The 21,530-nt window shown below is 44.5% G+C and overlaps 1 protein-coding gene across 8 annotated transcripts in view; it reads right to left on the bottom strand.

Moving 5' to 3' along the window:
* The window catches only part of LOC137424378 (folate receptor alpha), a 56,835-nt gene that overhangs the window by 33,896 nt on the left and 1,409 nt on the right, over nt 1-21,530 (bottom strand). For 2 of the 8 annotated variants that reach the window (XM_068111777.2, XM_078775385.1), the window contains exons 2-3: nt 2,424-2,598; nt 787-990 (exon numbers count right to left, since the gene is read on the bottom strand). In XM_068111777.2, the coding sequence (XP_067967878.1) occupies nt 787-990; nt 2,424-2,558 (339 nt within the window). In that variant the 5' untranslated portion in view covers nt 2,559-2,598. Of the gene's footprint in view, nt 1-786; nt 991-2,423; nt 2,599-8,565; nt 8,590-17,881; nt 17,939-18,193; nt 18,373-18,606; nt 18,853-21,530 lie in introns of those variants that run through there. The other 6 variants (XM_068111774.2, XM_078775384.1, XM_068111773.2 and 3 more) reach the window with 6 other exon arrangements.

Raw genomic sequence — 21,530 nt, 5'->3', positions numbered from 1 at the left:
ATCAAGTATTCCCTGGCTGTAACAAGAAGTTTTCCTTCGCATCGTTGGTGCCCACCATTCAGCATATGGCTTACATAGCCATGGACAGAATGAATGCACTTCCGATTACACACAGAAATGATTTACATATCAGGAAGCACTCCAGGAAGACATCACCATAATGTTTCCAACACTACATGTAAGTCTTGCACATCAGCATTCATCCAATTAGCCAATCATCAATAAGCGTACAGGAAATCCGTTTGGGACATATTTTCTTCTTTCCCAATTTTTTGTTCTGTATGTGCAGTACACTTCCATGGGAAAAGCCTAGTTCCTGTGCAATCCTGGTACAGTTAACATTTTGGGGCCACTGCACAATTTTGTCAACGTTCGAAAGGCGTTCCTTTGTCAGATGCAGTGTTTGGTTGGCCTTCAAAATGCCATCATTAATGTCCTCATTCCCAGCCTGGGTAGTGTTTACTCAGGTCTGGGTGGTCTCCATCAGAAGCTTTTCAAACTCGGAGTTTCTCCCACAATGTGAAATGCTAAAATATCACGAGTATCCCAAAAACCTGGCTTGCAACGTGTACCTTGGTCCATTGCTGAAATGTAACCGACAGCAGCCCTGATACATTTCTTCCACTTAACTTGGGAGGTTGCTATTACTACTGTACAAATTTAAAAAGCACCAGGAATTTCAGCAGGACAGTCACGTGACACAAAAGCTTTGGAATGGCTGTCAAAGATTGCACAAAAAACTTCACAAGTTTAACATTTTCAAACTTTTGTTTCAATATCACTCACCTTGCGAATCCAAGGTCCCAGGTTTGGTGAACACTCGTATAGGCATGTATCCTGGATGAAATGCCTCCGACACTGTTCACTCATCTTTGGGAAACCCAAAGGGTGACAGTGATGCCAGTTAAAGGTATAAAGGTATGATAACGTCTTGTGGGCCTCAAGGCTTGTGTTTGACGTGCAGCAGGCATTTTCCTTCCAAGGGATGCACTAGGTACAGACAAAAGCAGACACCAAAATTTTTAAATAAAACTAAGGTAAATACATCGAAGTGAGAATATCTTCGATTACACCGAGATCAATCCATCAAACTCGGAGTTTCTCCCACAATGTGAAATGGCATAATGGCATAAATTCCAGGCATAATGAGCAAACTTGTGAAATAAAGTCATGCGTAGCTTTTCAAGGATGCCAAATTAATGATAACATGAGAAAACATGAGAAAACAAAATGTTTGAGTTCATTGAAGATTTTTGGAAATTTGTAAATTTCAATTGAACAACTTTATTTATTTTTCTATGTTTACCTATTATGTGAGAAAAAGGAGGCATGAGTTTTCAGCACGCCCTCTGTTTGTTCGTTCTCCACCCAAACGCCCTCCATTCATTCATTCATCCTCAGCACGCCCTCCATTCATTCATTCATCCTCAGCACGCCCTCCCATTCATTCATTCATTCATCCTCAGCACGCCCTCCATTCATTCATTCATTCATCCTCAGCACGCCCTCCATTCATTCATTCATCCTCAGCACGCCCCCATCCTCCGCACGCCATCCATCCTCCGCACGCCATCCATCCTCCGCACGCCATCCATCCTCAGCACGCCCTCCATTCATTCATTCATTCATCCTCAGCACGCCCTCCATTCATTCATTCATCCTCAGCACGCCCTCCATCCTCAGCACGCCCTCCATTCTCAACCCGACCTCCAACAAGCAACACATGAAGCAATGATGTCGAGATATTGAAACCATGTTCAACTTCCTCATCGCAACACTTGTGCTCAGAAATGTTTTGGCATTTTCATGAACATCTTTTGAGGTATTGGTTAAGATTTGCCAAATTCCACATTTTGGCCTTTGTCCACCGTTTAGGCATATTCAAATCTGGCAAAAGATGCAAGTGAGGTCACTGCTCAGGCAAAGTGGCAAGGAGCATTTCAGAATTGAAATATCAATTTTAAGGATTCGTTTCAGTCACCAAGGTCTCGATCTACAGTTTCATCAAGATACCTACAATTTGAAAAAAAGCGATAGGTTAAACACGAGTCAGGTTTTGGCCTCATCAGAGAAAGCAAACTTTCAGCTCAAGACAGAGAAGGTCTTCGGGATCATTGTGAAGAAAATAAGACCATTTCAGATGGTTGCTCAGTTATTTGATAAAGCTGCCGACATATATCACGGGGTAGTGAAGGAGTTCCTCAAATGGATTTCTGGACTGACAATAAAAAAAGAAAGAAAGTAAAAGAAAGAAAATAAATAAAATTAGAAAGCAGCTTGCTTGGTGTGTTCCGTTAGCTTCTGAACACACACACACACACACACACACACACACACACACACACACACACACACACACACACACACACACACACACACACACACACACACACACACACACACACACACAATTAAAAACTTACTTGTCCATGGAGGTCGTCTTCTGGTCCTGGGTTAGTTTTGTGGTGCTTGGCGTCCATGCATACATTCAAAACATCTCCGACACTTGCTTTTGGCCATACAAAGACCACCAATGACATGAGGTGTTGAAAATGCATCCTCCACAGGTAATCGTGTTGAATAATGCTCACCCTCAGCCTGGAAGAGCACACAAGATGAAATAGTTATTTCAAAAGTCGAAAGGGAAAAACCAAATTCTCAAAAGTTGCCATGACTCCTTTTGCAATTTATCAATCATCTGTTGACTTAAAAGGATCACTGGCAGAAAACAAAAAAAACTCATCAGGGAACCAATTAGATTATCTATATATATATATAAAAGAAAGTTTTTGTTTGTTTGTCTGCGCAAGCTAATATCTCCTGAATGGTAAAAGATAGGAGGAAACCTACAATACAAAAAATGTCGGGACTGGCCCCAGGAAGGTTTTAGGCTAGGTGGTGAGACCGGCCGAGGCCCACCTCGGCCGGGCCGGGCCCATTTCGCAATTAAAAGCTGAGCTGAATTATAGTAGTCGATCTTCTACGGCCACGAGTAAAAGCTGAATTATGGTAGTAAATTCATTAAAAAAAGAACCAAAAATGTCGGCACGGGCCCCGGGAAGGTTATAGGCTAGGTGGCGAGGCCGGTCGATGCCCACCTCGGCCGAGCTGGGCCCATTTCTCAATTAAAAGCTGAGCTGAATTATAGTAGTCAATCTTCTACGGCCACAAGTAAAAGCTGAATTATGGTAGTAAATTCATTAAAAAAAAGAACCAAAAATGTCGGCACGGGCCCCGGGAAGGTTTTAGGCTAGGTAGTGAGACCGGTCGAGGCCCACCTCGGCCGAGCTGGGCCCATTTCTCAATTAAAAGCTGAGCTGAATTATAGTAGTCAATCTTCTAAGGCCACAAGTAAAAGCTTAATTATAGTAGTCAATCTTCTAAGGCCACAAGTAAAAGCTTAATTATAGTAGTAAATTCATTCAAAAAGAACCCGGGCAACGCCGGGTGCTTTCGGCTCGTGTATATATTCTAGTGTTCCTCGTGATTAAAATCTTTCCAAGGAACGGACAGCCGAACAAGCTGTTACATATATATATATATATATATATATATATAACTGTTCCTCCAAGGCGTTCATCAAATATGGTGGAGTCAATACATGCGGGGAGGGGGGGAGGAAGAGAAAACAGCAACACACAAAACTTAACCATCAAAAAAGGAAAATTTCAATAAAAACATTTGTACAATCCCTTCCTATAGACCACGTCCCCCCGGTGGGTGCCACAAGACTCAACGTTACCTGCAGGGCCATCCCAATGCACCACAAATTTCTGCCGGCCCTGACCTGGTGTTACAAGTGAGTGACATGGCACGGTGGATTTCGCCCCCATTCATTCACACAAACCCATAACCACATTTCAAGAATCATCAAAACACAAAAATCATCACAAAGCACGTATTTCACCTCCCCTCCACCCCCCCCCCCCCCCCCCCTTCAGGACCATGGCATATACGTCATACACATGTGTGTGCGTTTCTACTTGGCAGCGGGAAGGTACGAAACAAGCAAGATGACGGGGGCACTTCAGGCTGTGATGCCCGCAGCCTAAAACAAGTTGCCAGACTTACGACTTCTTCACCCCCCCCCCCCCCCCGCTCCTTTAACTCTTGGCCCCCTGACAGCCAAACAACTCCATATGCTGTCGTCCCGCCAGGGAGGTCTCCACACCAGGCACCGTCGCCTCAGGCTTTCACACAGCTTCACCAGTTACCAAAGGCCTCCATGCCGTGGGGCACCCACACAGAGACCCCCTCCTCCCCCCCCCCCCCCCCTGCCGACGGGCTCCCGATTTGCAGACACCACTGGCTGCCAGGGGAAATTACCACAGAGGGGGCTGCAGTCACCGCTCCTCCGGAGCTTGATCCATATCTGCGGACACACACACCTTCCCCACACACAAAATCCACAAAAACATTTCCTCCCCCGCTGCCACTCAATTCTCAACCACATTTCCAATCAAAAGATGTCACAAAAAGGTACTGCCATGGCCTGCTTTCATGTCAAATTCCCATTCACAATGCACAAACATTTCAATAACTACCATACCAATCATAACTCAATTTCCATCCTCTCGACCACACAAAAACAAGAAACCTCTACACATAAACAAACGCCACCCACAAGACACTTTGTGGCTCACACTCCAATCCCCTCACCAGCCATGCCATCACTCTCACCCACCCCCTATTCCAAATTACTCATGTCTCAATTTACATAAGCAAGTCCTGAAGCCTGGGACAGTAAACATCACATCACTTACCTCAAGCGCAGGCTGTTGGAGGTTGGTCGGGTCCAAGAGTGTCATCCACCCTACAGAATCCCAAAATTTATCCCATAGGGCCAATCCAATTCTTCCAAATTGCTCTTTTATCACCCTGTACTGGCAAGTATGTGGATCCGCCTACTCTGGTGCTCTTTACTACACTACTACATTTGGCTACGACAGCTCCGCACCTCTACCGTGCAAGGGCCATCGGGACAAGTTGAGCAGTCGAAACGTCAACATGGCCCATGAGTGTCCATAAGGGTGCGACCCACCATCCATCGTTCAGCCCCCTGTGAGGACAACGGCTCCACTAGCCCCAGCTGGCCAATGTCGTGAGCACCTGCTGCTAACTCCACCAATCCCAAAACCTCAGACCTAGGGGGAACGGTCGCAGTGCGTGGCATCTACATCACGTCCCCTGCACCTCTCGCAGCCCCCAGTGCCCACCCACACTTGACCACACCCAAGGTCTAGTCAACAGCCATGCTCCCCCAGGAAACTCATCCAAACGACATGGTCCACACACCTCGGACACCCATAACACCACATTGACCCCCAAACTACCCAACCACATCTCCACAACCCCGCATCCCAAATATCGGCACCGTCGCACCCGCAGCCAGTTGAAGGCAGTGTCCTGCTAACCTATCAATTTTAACCCAGCCTCTAACTCTTTTGGTCTAACACACTTGGATCAATAATGGTGCCACTGTACAGTGTCCACCATGGCATCACAAAATTCACCCTTAAATTTGCATCTAACCCTCAGATTACCAATGACATATATTTTTCATAATTTAGTAATTTCACCAAAGAAGGGTGCTTTCCATACACCTGCCAGCCGAGCATGGCCCATATGCTCGGCTTGTTAAAAATTCCCATTCAACAATCCCATGGCTCTCTTCCCAAGCCGAGAGTCCACAAATCACATCAGGACATCTGTGGAAAATCACTCACACCATCATGTTCCACAGATGCCCAATGGTTGACTGGTGGGCTATAACATACCTGTCCATGCGGATTGACCCACGTCCATAGACCAGCACAGCATGGTAGGTCACCACATGCTGCCTGTCCCAGAGTCTCAGGGAGAGGCTGTCAGGCCGCATGCCCGGGCAGTCACCACATCAGGCCCATGTTGGCCATCCGTGGTGCAGCCACCAAGGCACGGCCCACAACACCTCCCCCTCGTGGTCCTCATTAGTCATCATCCTAGGTACCTGTGAGAAACCACCTCGGACCCTCTGGAGGTCTTACCCCCTCCCCCCCCACCAGGGTCCGACAACCCTATTGGCCCGAGACACACGCTCGGGCAGCACCCCGATAGACAAGGGACACCACACTCCACCAGACCACCCCCTCACCCCATGGGGCCCAGGTCGTACCACGACACCCATGGTCGTACCCCACATCCAAATCCTGCCAGCGCAGCGCAGATGGCTGTCCTACCCCAAATTCTAAAAGGGCACATTTTCCCCGAGGCCGACCCTAATGACCTCTCCTGGTCTGTATTCCGCATCCTTGGTCTTTGGCATACCTGAGCTCCTCACCACATACAAGGCTTTCATCCACAGCTCTATGGAATACTGCTCTCCCCTCTGGTCTGGTGCTCCTGCCTCACACCTAGCCTGTCTTCATGCTGTTGAAACCAAAGCGTTCAGAATCATTGGAATCTCCCGCGATGAAGCTAACTCCAAGGGCCTTTCACTCACTCACCGCAGGCAGGTTGGTGGTCTTTCCGTCTTCTACCGACTCCTCTCTGGCCTTGCCCCCCCAGCCCTCTCTGGGCTCTGTCCCCCAAATATTCCTACAGGTCGCACAAGATCTGCCTGCAACCCTCTTATGGTTAAACTGCCAAAATCAAGACTTTCTGCTCACCTTCACTCCTTCATTCCTCTTTTCTCCCACCTCTGGAACAAACTCCCTCACTCTCTTCAATCCCACTCCACCCTCCAGGTCTTTAAAACAGCTGTTCACCACCATCTCTTATCCTCCCCCCCATCCAAAACCTTGATCTTTTCTACCCCCGCTAATTTCGGTCCCCTTGTGTTTTATACCTCTCCCCCCCCCACTCCCCCACCTCCTGCCCCCAAGCCCTCTCCCTCCCACACTTCTCCCTGCTCTCAAATGTTGTGGTTGTGTGCTTCCCCTTCTCTCCCCATCTTGTCTTCCGCTCCCTCTATTTGTATATTTTGTTTGTCTGGTTGATTTGTTTGTGAAATAAATGTTAGCTCTTTCACGAGCCTCGATTCAGTATACACAAAAAAAAAAATCCCGGGGACCAATTCCCTCCAAGGCTGTGCCAAATCAAACCCCCATTGCAATTTAATTTTAGATTTCCTTTTAAAAAATTTGGCCTCGTGTGTCCAATAACCGCAGCTGCAGGTGACAACTCCTTCCTCGGGTTGTTCTGCCCCTCCCTGCAGCTGTTCCAAGGCTCTATTTCCCGGCTCTTCTACGTCCGGATTCAGATTGGGGCCAAAACACCCCCCCCCCCCCCCCCTGCTGGGTATCCAATTTCGGAGCCTCTTGTATCCAATTATTGTTGGTGGTGAGGGTCCCCTCGGTCACTTTTATCTCATTAACGGACCGACTCACCTCATCTACCAGGCTCTGTTGGAGCTGAGCAACCTCTTCCTCGATGGTATTGTCCCAGGTGTCCAACTCTGTGTCTCATTAACCCCAACCAATTGCGGCCCCAAAGGGTCTTCACCCATAACTACCCAGTCCGGTTCCGTTACATGGACCTCTGATATTGTTACCCCCGTTGCTCTGAACCACCGCCCTGGTGCTGCACAATTCCGAATTCTTCCCCCTGTTGGTGTATTCAGGCATCCACACCAGCCCGATAACCTTCCAGGTCTTTATTTAACAAACATTTCAGATCTTCTTCCAAACATTCCAACTTTTCTTCCCAAAATTCCCCTTTTACTTTTGAGATTTCCCCATTTACCTCCAAACATTCTGTATTTAAATTTTCCCGTATTAATTCAAAATCTGCCACCCATGGCTTCTCCTGTGCCCCAGGTGGATCATTCTTTTGTTCTTCCATTAATTCACTCGTCTAACCATCAATTTTTGCTGTTTGAGCATTAATTTGCTCACTCATTCCCTTCATTTCATCTTTTGTTCATCCATTTGGTTTTTCCAATCGCTCCCTCTTGAGCATCCATATTAGCCCTAAATTCACACATAAAATTGATTATCCTGGCCTGGAAATCCATCGGGCCCATTCCATTTGTTCCCGGCTCCCATTCCATTTGTTTGTTGGCTAGGGACGGGGGAGGTTCCACTCCTAACCTCTAATCTCTCCATCTCCGGCCCACTTCCATAGTCTTCAGCATCCCCAACCCGCACGGCCACCTCACTCGCTTCCGCCATCCGCGGTGAGAAAATAGTTCCCCCCGCTTATTTTTAACTCAGCAAAAAAAAACAATTTAAATTTTTCGAAAAACGCGATGTTGCACTTCGGACACCAATAAACGGTAGAATTTGGACACCCCGGTACTCCGAAAATTTTTTAATCTGAATGCTGGGCGCAATTTGCCCTTAGCCGGTGTTGAACTCGCAACCCTCAAACACAAAATGTCCGCTAGGTTCGAATCCTACACTCCTGACACCAAATGTCGCGTTCCTCATGATTAAAATCTTTCCGAGAAACGGATAACCTAACAAGCTGTTTTTCCAAGGCGTTCATAAAATGTGGCGGTGTCAATACACGCAGAATGGGGCGGGGGGTGTGGGGGGGGGGATGGGAGGGGAGGGGAGGAGGACGAGGATGATGAAGAGCGCTTACCTGAACGGATCTCCACCGAGGTCCTCAAACCTGTGGAAAATAACCGGATTTAAAATGTCGACGAGTGTGTGGGTCGCACACCGACACAGGTGGGGTAGCCATTAGCTTTACTGAGGGGAGGGGTCTGTGCACGTCTGTCATAGCTTATTTACCATTTGAGTTTTGTCATCAAATTTTCAACAAAGCCTTATTATCAGAACTGGCGCGACTCGGCACGCTCTGCGCGCCTCACACGTCGTTTCAGAGGGATACGCATCTTTGACCATTTCGGTGTCTTTTGGGTCTTCAGGGTCTTTTGGATCCTCTGGGCCTTTAAGGGCATTTTGGGTATTTGGGGTGCTTTGGGTCTTTGGGATCTTCGGTGTCTTCAGGGGCTTTTGTTTCCTCTTGGTCTTTAAGAGCCTTTGGGGGTATTTTGGTTTTTTGGGGGATTTATGGGTATTTTGGATCCTTTGGGTCTTTTGGGTCTTCACGGTCTTCTGGGTCTTCGGGAAGTTTTGGGTCTTCGAGAAGTTTTGGGTCTTCGGGAAGTTTTGGATCCTCTGGTACTTTAAGGGTATTTTGGGTCCTCGGGGTGTTTTGGGTCTTTGGGAGATTTGAGCCTCAGGGCCTTCAAGGGTATTTTGGGTCTTCGGGGTATTTGTGGTCTTCGTGGTATTTTGGGTCTTTGGGGTGCTTTGGGTTTTCAGGGTCTTTGGGGTGCTTTGGGTCTTCAGTGTCTTTTGGGAATTAGAAGGTCATCAAAGGTCTGAGGGCTCTCAGCAGTCTAAAAGTAATTAAGAGGGTTAAGGAAGAGGGTGTTAATTTTATTTGAAGAAGAAGACGTTTTCTTCACATATAAGCATAACGACATACATAACGACATAACCATATACGTTTGCTCTATTATAATAAAGAATGAAGACAAATTAATTATTAATTTGGTCAGAAGGTCAAAGGTTAGTATCACATAAAATCAGAAATTTTCTTTTTACTGTTTTCGTCATGTTTAGCATCCGAAACAAGTCTTAATATGAAGTGGACGCGGACAGGCTTAGCATTTTCAGATGCTTTCTAGTTTTTGTTTTTGATGCAGATCCGATACCAGAGTGGGATGTAAATGATATAAAGCCCACCTGGATGTGCGTTTTCAGATAGCAATTTCATTGAGGATATTCAATGTGTCTGTACGAATCTCAGCGACACAATGTTTAAGCGTTTTCTTGTTACCCTCGCCAGAGGAGAGGGTATTGCATTTGAGTCCGTTTGTTACTTGCCGGAAAAGATTCCAGCAAGTATTGGTTTTTCTGTCTGTCTGTCTGTCTGCCTGTGCACAGTACTACGTCCACACCGTTGCACGGATAATCGCCATACTTTACACACCTATTCGTCTTGCCATGCAATAGACTGTGCCCAATTTTTAACTCTCTCGACCCAAGGCCTTCATTATGACGTCACAATTCGATAAATTCGACAAGTACAAAACTTCATCCAATCACGAGGCAATTTCTTGGGCGCAATGTCGGCATAAACTGGTGGAGAAAAAAAAAGAAAGATCATCGGTCACGTGGTTCGGCAGTAATCATGGAAAAACCGAAAAACTTTGCACGTCTATATCTCCGAAAGTTCTGCACAGAAAAAATTGAGACATGGCTCATTGTAAATAGCTCTCCATGGGGAATAAAATATGTTAATGAGGATGTCATAGGTGCATCAATTATGACGTCATAATTCGACAAGTACAAAATTTCATCCGATCAAGATGAAATTTCTTGAGCATAATCTAGGAATAAATTAGTTTAGAAAACAAATAATGACGCCAAACCAACACATTCGCCAAACCAACACATTCGCCAAACCAACACATTCGCCAAACCAACACATGCACCAAACGAACATGCGCCAAACCAACACATTTGCCAAACAAACACATTCGCCAAACCAACACATGTGCCAAACCAACACATTTGCCAAACAAACACATTCGCCAAACCAACACATGTGCCAAACCAACGCATTTGCCAAACCAACACATGGGCCAAACCAACACATGGGCCAAACCAACACATGTGCCAAACAAACACATTCGCCAAACCAAGACATGTGCCAAACCAACACATGCTCCAAACCAACACATTCGCCAAACCAAGACATGTGCCAAACCAACACATGCTCCAAACCAACACATTCGCCAAACCAAGACATGTGCCAAACCAACACACTCGCCAAACTAACACATGCGCCAAACCAATACATTCGCCAAACTAACACATGTGTCAAACCAACACATTCACCAAACCAACACATGCCAAACCAACATATAAGCCAAACCAACACATTCGCCAAACTCACACGTGCGCCAAACTAACACATGCTCCAAACCAACGCATTCGCCAAACTAACACATGTGCCAAACTAAACCATGCCCCAAACTAACACATGCGCCAAACTAACACTAACACATGCGCCAAACTAACACTAACACATGCGCCAAACTAACACATGCGCCAAACTAACACATTCACCAAACCTACACATGCGCCATAACCAACACATTCGCCAAACTAACACATGTGCCAAACTAAACCATGCCCCAAACTAACACATGCGCCAAACTAACACTAACACATGCGCCAAACTAACACTAACACATGCGCCAAACTAACACATGCGCCAAACTAACACATTCACCAAACTTACACATGCGCCATAACCAACACATTCGCCAAACTAACAAGCGCCAAACTAACACATTCACCAAACTTACACATGGGCCAAACCAACACATGGGCCAAACCAACACATGGGCCAAACCAACACATGTGCCAAACCAACACATGTGCCAAACAAACACATTCGCCAAACCAAGACATGTGCCAAACCAACACATGCTCCAAACCAACACATTCGCCAAACCAAGACATGTGCCAAACCAACACATGCTCCAAACAAACACATTTGCCAAACCAAGACATGTGCCAAACCAACACATGTGCCAAATCAACACATGTGCCAAACCAACACACGTGCCAAACCAACACGTGCCAAACGAACACATGCGCCAAACCAACACATTCAACAAACTAACACATGTGCCAAACCAACACATGCTCCAAACCAACACATTCGCCAAACCAAGACATGTGCCAAACCAACACATGCTCCAAACCAAGACATGTGCCAAACCAACACACTCGCCAAACTAACACATGCGCCAAACCAATACATTCGCCAAACTAACACATGTGTCAAACCAACACATTCACCAAACCAACACATGCCAAACCAACATATAAGCCAAACCAACACATTCGCCAAACTCACACGTGCGCCAAACTAACACATGCTCCAAACCAACGCATTCGCCAAACTAACACATGTGCCAAACTAAACCATGCCCCAAACTAACACATGCGCCAAACTAACACATGCGTCAAACTAAAACATGTGCCAAACCAACACATTCGCCAAACTCACACGTGCGCCAAACTAACACATGCTCCAAACCAACGCATTCGCCAAACTAACACATGTGCCAAACTAACACATGCGCCAAACTAACACATGCGCCAAACTAACAAATGCACCAAACCAACACATTCGCCAAAATAAAACAAGCGCCAAACCAACACATGTGCCAAACCAACGCATTCGCCAAACTAACACATGTGCCAAACTAACACATGCGCCAAACTAACACATGCGCCAAACTAACAAATGCACCAAACCAACACATTCGCCAAAATAGCACAAGCGCCAAACCAACACATGTGCCAAACCAACGCATTTGCCAAACCAACACATGGGCCAAACCAACACATGGGCCAAACCAACACATGTGCCAAACCAACACATGTGCCAAACCAACACATGTGCCAAACCAACACATGTGCCAAACAAACACATGTGCCAAACCAACACATGTGCCAAACAAACACATTCGCCAAACCAAGACATGTGCCAAACCAACACATGCTCCAAACCAACACATTCGCCAAACCAACACGTGCCAAACCAACACATTCGCCAAACTCACACGTGCGCCAAACTAACACATGCTCCAAACCAACGCATTCGCCAAACTAACACATGTGCCAAACTAACACATGCGCCAAACTAACACATGCCCCAAACTAACACATGCGTCAAACTAAAACATGTGCCAAACCAACACATTCGCCAAACTCACACGTGCGCCAAACTAACACATGCTCCAAACCAACGCATTCGCCAAACTAACACATGTGCCAAACTAACACATGCGCCAAACTAACACATGCGCCAAACTAACAAATGCACCAAACCAACACATTCGCCAAAATAACACAAGCGCCAAACCAACACATGTGCCAAACCAATGCATTCGCCAAACTAACACATGTGCCAAACCAACACATGCTCCAAACCAGCACATTCGCCAAACCAAGACATGTGCCAAACCAACACATGCTCCAAACAAACACATTCGCCAAACCAAGACATGTGCCAAACCAACACATGTGCCAAACCAACACATTCACCAAACCAACACACGTGCCAAACCAACACACTCGCCAAACCAACACATTCACCAAACCAACACATGCCAAACCAACACATTCGCCAAACCAACACATTCGCCAAACAAACACATTCGCCAAACCAACACATTCGCCAAACACATTCGCCAAACAAACACATGCGCCAAACCAACACATGCGCCAAACCAACACATTCGCCAAACAAACACATTCGCCAAACAAACACATTCGCCAAACAAACACATTCGCCAAACAAACACATTCGCCAAACAAACACATTCGCCAAACAAACACATTCGCCAAACCAACACATTCGCCACACTAACACAAGCGCCAAACCACACATACGTCAAACTAAAACATGTGCCAAACCAACACATTCCCCAAACCAACACATTCGCCAAACACATTCGCCAAACAAACACATTCGCCAAACAAACACATTCGCCAAACAAACACATTCGCCAAACCAACACATTCGCCAAACTAACACAAGCGCCAAACCAACACATACGTCAAACTAAAACATGTGCCAAACTAACACATGCGCCAAACCAACACATGCGCCAAACCAACACATGCGCCAAACCTACACATGCGCTCTCACCAAAACATTCGCCAAACCTACACATTCGCCATAACCAACACATTCGCCAAACCAACACATGCGCCAAAGTAACACATTCGCCAAACTAACACATGCGCCAAACACATGCGCCAAACTAACACATGCTCCAAACCAACGCATTCGCCAAACTAACACATGTGCCAAACTAAACCATGCCCCAAACTAACACATGCGCCAAACTAACACATGCGTCAAACTAAAACATGTGCCAAACCAACACATTCGCCAAACTCACACGTGCGCCAAACTAACACATGCTCCAAACCAACGCATTCGCCAAACGAACACATGTGCCAAACTAACACATGCGCCAAACTAACACATGCGCCAAACTAACAAATGCACCAAACCAACACATTCGCCAAAATAACACAAGCGCCAAACCAACACATGTGCCAAACCAACGCATTCGCCAAACTAACACATGTGCCAAACTAACACATGCGCCAAACTAACACATGCGCCAAACTAACAAATGCACCAAACCAACACATTCGCCAAAATAGCACAAGCGCCAAACCAACACATGTGCCAAACCAACGCATTTGCCAAACCAACACATGGGCCAAACCAACACATGGGCCAAACCAACACATGTGCCAAACCAACACATGTGCCAAACCAACACATGTGCCAAACAAACACATTCGCCAAACCAAGACATGTGCCAAACCAACACATGCTCCAAACCAACACAAGCGCCAAACCAACACATGTGCCAAACCAACGCATTCGCCAAACCAACACATGTGCCAAACCAACGCATTCGCCAAACTAACACATGTGCCAAACTAACAAATGCACCAAACCAACACATTCGCCAAAATAGCACAAGCGCCAAACCAACACATGTGCCAAACCAACGCATTTGCCAAACCAACACATGGGCCAAACCAAGACATGTGCCAAACCAACACACTCGCCAAACTAACACATGCGCCAAACCAATACATTCGCCAAACTAACACATGTGTCAAACCAACACATTCACCAAACCAACACATGCCAAACCAACATATAAGCCAAACCAACACATTCGCCAAACTCACACGTGCGCCAAACTCACACGTGCGCCAAACTAACACATGCTCCAAACCAACGCATTCGCCAAACTAACACATGTGCCAAACTAAACCATGCCCCAAACTAACACATGCGCCAAACTAACACATGCGCCAAACTAAAACATTCACCAAACCTACACATGCGCCATAACCAACACATTCGCCAAACTAACAAGCGCCAAACCGACATGAGCGCCAAACCAACACAAGCGCCAAACCAACACATACGCCAAACCAACACATACGCCAAACTAACACCTGCCAAACCAACACATTCGCCAAACCAACACGTGCCAAACCAACACATTCGCCAAACTCACACGTGCGCCAAACTAACACATGCTCCAAACCAACGCATTCGCTAAACTAACACATGCGCCAAACTAACACATGCCCCAAACTAACACATGCGTCAAACTAAAACATGTGCCAAACCAACACATTCGCCAAACTCACACGTGCGCCAAACTAACACATGCTCCAAACCAACGCATTCGCCAAACTAACACATGCTCCAAACCAACGCATTCGCCAAACTAACACATGTGCCAAACTAACACATGCGCCAAACTAACACATGCGCCAAACTAACAAATGCACCAAACCAACACATTCGCCAAAATAACACAAGCGCCAAACCAACACATGTGCCAAACCAATGCATTCGCCAAACTAACACATGTGCCAAACCAACACATGCTCCAAACCAGCACATTCGCCAAACCAAGACATGTGCCAAACCAACACATGCTCCAAACAAACACATTCGCCAAACCAACACATGTGCCAAACCAACACATTCACCAAACCAACACACGTGCCAAACCAACACACTCGCCAAACCAACACATTCACCAAACCAACACATGCCAAACCAACACATTCGCCAAACCAACACATTCGCCAAACAAACACATTCGCCAAACCAACACATTCGCCAAACACATTCGCCAAACAAACACATGCGCCAAACCAACACATGCGCCAAACCAACACATTCGCCAAACAAACACATTCGCCAAACAAACACATTCGCCAAACAAACACATTCGCCAAACAAACACATTCGCCAAACAAACACATTCGCCAAACAAACACATTCGCCAAACCAACACATTCGCCACACTAACACAAGCGCCAAACCACACATACGTCAAACTAAAACATGTGCCAAACCAACACATTCCCCAAACCAACACATTCGCCAAACACATTCGCCAAACAAACACATTCGCCAAACAAACCCATTCGCCAAACAAACACATTCGCCAAACTAACACAAGCGCCAAACCAACACATACGTCAAACTAAAACATGTGCCAAACTAACACATGCGCCAAACCAACACATGCGCCAAACCAACACATGCGCCAAACCAAAACATTCGCCAAACCTACACATGCGCTCTCACCAAAACATTCGCCAAACCTACACATTCGCCATAACCAACACATTCGCCAAACCAACACATGCGCCAAACTAACACATGCGCCAAACACATGCGCCAAACTAACACATGCGCCAAACCAACACATCTGCCAAACGAACACAAGCGCCAAACCAACACATGTGCCAAACCAACACATTCGCCAAACTAACACATGCGCCAAACAAACACATTCGCCAAACTAACACATGCGCCAAACTAACACATGCGCCAAACTAACACATGCGCCAAACCAACACAAGCGCCAAACCAACACATGTGCCAAACCAACACATACGTCAAACTAGCACATGCACCAAACTAACACATGGGCCAAACTAACACATTCGCCAAACTCACATGCGCCAAACCAACACATACGTCAAACCAACACATTCGCCAAACCAAAACATTCGCCAAATTAACACATCTGCCAAACCAACACATTCGCCAAACCAACACATTCGCCAAACCAACACATTCGCCAAACCAACACATTCGCCAAACCAACACATTCGCCAAACCAACACATTCGCCAAACTCACACATGCGCCAAACAAACACATTCGCCAAACTAACACATGCGCCAAACGAACACAAGCGCCAAACCAACAGATGTGCCAAACCAAAACATACGCGAAACCAACACGTTCGCCAAACCAAGGTATGTGCCAAACCAACACATGTGCCAAACCAACACATGCGCGAAACAAACACATTCGCCAAACCAACACATATGCAAAACTGACACATGCGTCAAACTAAAACATGTGCCAAACCAACACATTCGCCAAACTAGCACATGCGCCAAACCAACACATTTGCCAAACCAACACATTCGCCAAACCAACACATGCGCCAAACGAACAAGCGCCAAACCAACACATACGCCAAACTAACACATGCGTCAAACTAAAACATGTGCCAAACAAACACATTCGCCAAACTAACACATTCGCCAAACTAACACATTCGCCAAACTAACATGCGCCAAACCAACACATGCGCCAAACTAACACATGCGCCAAACTAACACATGCGCCAAACTAACAAATGCACCAAACCAACACATTCGCCAAAATAACACATGTGCCAAACCAACGCATTCGCCAAACTAACACATGTGCCAAACCAACACATTCGCCAAACAAAGATATGTGCCAAACCAACGCATTCGCCAAACTAACACATGCGCCAAACAAACACATGCGCCAAACAAACACATGCGCCAAACTAACACATGCGCCAAACCAACACATCGTCCAAACTAACACATGCGTCAAACTAAAACATGTGCCAAACCAACACATGCGCCAAACCAACACATGCGCCAAACCAACACATGCGCCAAACCAACACATGCGCCAAACCAACACATGCGCCAAACCAACACATGCGCCAAACCAACACATGCGCCAAACCAACACATTCGCCAAACCAACACATTCGCCAAACCAAAACATTCGCCAACGCAACACATGCGCCAAACTAACACATGCGCCAAACTAACAAATGCGCCAAACTAACACATTCGTCAAACCAACACATTCGTCAAACCAACACATTCGTCAAACCAACACATGCGCCAAACTAATACCTGCGTCAAACTAACAAATGCGCCAAACTAACACATTCGTCAAACCAACAAATGCGCCAAACTAACACATTCGTCAAACCAACACATGCGCCAAACTAATACCTGCGTCAAACTAACCGTCCCTGACAGTTGTTTGGCAATCTGATACAAGCTTCGAGTATCATTTTTTATAAAAGCGCTGCATTTTGAAATGTCCCTGACAGTAGTTTGGCAATCTGATACAACCCTCTTCTATAATTTTTTATAAAAGCGCTGCATTTTGAATTGTCCCCGTCAGTAGTTTGGCAATCTGATGCATTTTAGCTTTCACGAGCCTCGACTCTGTATACCAAAAATAAAAAAATAAAAAAATAAAAATAACCCGACAGTTGTTCGCGTCTCCGTTATTCACACTGTACACGTGAAATTGCTTACCGGCGCACGTGGACACCAAGCTTGTAGTTGTATAACATTGTGTACCATACTGTAAATAAAACATAGCGTCTCGGTTATTCATACTGTACAAGTCACATTGCATACCTGCGCACGTGGACACAAAGCATGCGTAACATTAATTAAAACATTGGCTCCCTTATTCAAAATGTACACGTGACATTGCTTACCTGCGCACGTGGACACAAAGCATGCGTAACATTAATTAAAACATTGGCTCCCTTATTCAAAATGTACACGTGACATTATATATTATACTGTAAATAAAACATCGTGTCCGGTATTCACACTGTGCAGGTGATATTGCGAACACCACGTGGACACCGGGTATGTATAACATTGCGAACACCACGTGGACACCGGGTATGTATAACATTGCAAACTGTAAACATTGCCTCCGTTATTCACACTGTACAAACAGCATCCATTAAAATGCTTGGGTGGAGAAATAATCCGCACCTGTCCGTCCTCTCCACGTGGGCTATTACTTCCCGCCTTCCCGGACCGTTCACTACAACAACTACAACAACAATCTCATTTTAGACACTTGTTTTATGTACATACCAACAGTGCCGTAACACATCGACGACACTACCACACTTTTATTTGTAATTCACAGACAAAAGAATTATTTATTGCGTAAAATATAAATTTTAAATGTTTACAAAAACGTCGTGCCGCAATGCGGTCTCGGGATTGGACATGGGGACGTAATGGAGCCAGCCAATTGTGGGGTCACAAAATCCGGGGGCGTGGCACTACGTTTCGCTCCTCCCACAAATCTGAAAGCAATTTGAATTCCGCAATGAGGCTCAGGCAGGAGGGGTGGGTGGAGCAATCCAGGGGACGTACAAGTACATATGATTTTTAACAAGGTAGATATTGTGTGTCCCTAGATATTGAAAATATAATATGATAGTATTTTATAAGTCTCCTCTTTGTGAGCAATCTTTATCGAACCTAACATGTGGAAAACCGTAGTTTTGGGATCTAAAATCCCATTGGTCAATTTTCAAATCATCCACAGTTGTCAACAAGAACCTAAAATATGAACTTTTTAAAGTCTTTTATGATTAAAAAAAAAATCTGGAATTTTCTCCACATCAATAGTGGTTTTTATTTCAATATCAAGGGCCAAAATCAACACTAAACTAGGACACAACTTAAAAAATACATACGTACATGTCCATGTGTGTGGTATAGTATGTTACAGAACAACACTAAACTAGGACACAACTTAAAAAATACATACGTGCATATATATGTGTGGTATAGTATGTTACAGAACAACACTAAACTGGAACACAACTTCAAAAATACATACGTACATGTATATGTGTGGTATAGTATGTTACAGAACAACACTAAACGAGAACACAACTTCAAAAATACATACGTACATGTAAATGCGTGTGGTACAGTTTGTTACAGAACAACACTAAACTAGAACACAACTTCAAAAATACATACGTACATGTCCATGTGTGTGGTATAGTATGTTACAGAACAACACTAAACTAGGACACAACTTCAAAAATACATACGTACATGTATATGTGTGTGGTATAGTATGTTACAGAACAACACTAAACTAGGACACAACTTCAAAAATACATACGTGTGTGTGGTATAGTATGTTACAGAACAACACTAAACTAGGACACAACTTCAAAAATACATACGTGCATGTATATGTGTGTGGTATAGTATGTTACAGAACAACACTAAACTAGGACACAACTTTAAAAAAACATACGTACATGTATATGTGTGTGGTATAGTATGTTACAGAACAACACTAAACTAGGACACAACTTAAAAAATACATACGTACATGTACATGTGTGTGTTATAGTTTGTTACAGAACAACACTAAACGAAAACACAACTTGAAAAATACATACGTACATGTAAATGCGTGTGGTACAGTTTGTTACAGAACAACACTAAACTAGAACACAACTTCAAAAATACATACGTACATGTAAATGCGTGTGGTACAGTTTGTTACAGAACAACACTAAACTAGAACACAACTTCAAAAATACAAACCGGTATGTACAATCGTACATGTACAATGTACATGTGTGTGTTATAGTTTGTTACAGAACAACACTAAACTTGGACTCATCTTCAAAAATACATACGTACATGTACATGTGTGTGATACAGTTTGTTTCAGAACAACACTAAACTTGGACTCATCTTCAAAAATACATATGTACATGTACATGTGTGTGTTATAGTTTGTTACAGAACAACACGAAACGAGAACACAACTTGAAAAGTACATACGTACATGTACATGTGTGTGGTACAGTTTGTTACAGAACAACACTAAACTAGAACACAACTTCAAAAATACATACGTACATGTAAATGCGTGTGGTACAGTTTGTTACAGAACAACACTAAACTAGAACACAACTTCAAAAATACATACCGGTATGTACAATCGTACATGTATATGTGTGTGTTGTAGTTTGTTACAGAACAACACTAAACGAGAACACAACATGGAAAATACATACGTACATGTACATGTGTGTGGTACAGTTTGTTACAGAACAACACTAAACTTGGACTCATCTTCAAAAATACATACGTACATGTACATGTGTGTGTTATAGTTTGTTACAGAACAACACTAAACGAGCACACAACTTAAAAAATACATACGTACATGTACATGTGTGTGGTACAGTTTGTTTCAGAACAACACTAAACTTGGACTCATCTTCAAAAATACATATGTACATGTACATGTGTGTGTTATAGTTTGTTGCAGAACAACACCAAACGAGAACACAACTTCAAAAATACATACGTACATGTATATGTGTGTGGTATAGTATGTTACAGAACAACACGAAACGAGAACACAACTTCAAAAATACATACGTACATGTACATGTGTGTGGTACAATTTGTTACAGAACAACACCAAACTAGAACACAACTTCAAAAATACATACGTACATGTATATGTGTGTGGTATAGATTGTTACAGAACAACACTAAGCGTGAACACAACTTCAAAAATACATATGTACATGTACATGTGTGTGGTATAGTATGTTACAGAACAACACTAAACGAGAACACAACTTCAAAAATACATACGTACATGTACATGTGTGTGGTATCGTTTGTTACAGAACAACACTAAACTGGAACACAACTTCAAAAATACATACGTACATGTATATGTGTGTGGTATAGTATGTTACAGAACAACACTAAACTAGAACACAACTTCAAAAATACATACGTACATGTCCATGTGTGTGGTGCAGTTTGTTACAGAACAACACGAAAC

The sequence above is a fragment of the Myxine glutinosa genome, chromosome 4, assembly GCF_964187855.1.
Source record: "Myxine glutinosa chromosome 4, kmMyxGlut1.1, whole genome shotgun sequence".
Lineage (NCBI taxonomy): Eukaryota > Metazoa > Chordata > Myxini > Myxiniformes > Myxinidae > Myxine > Myxine glutinosa.
This window is presented reverse-complemented; position numbering and strand designations above follow the sequence as displayed.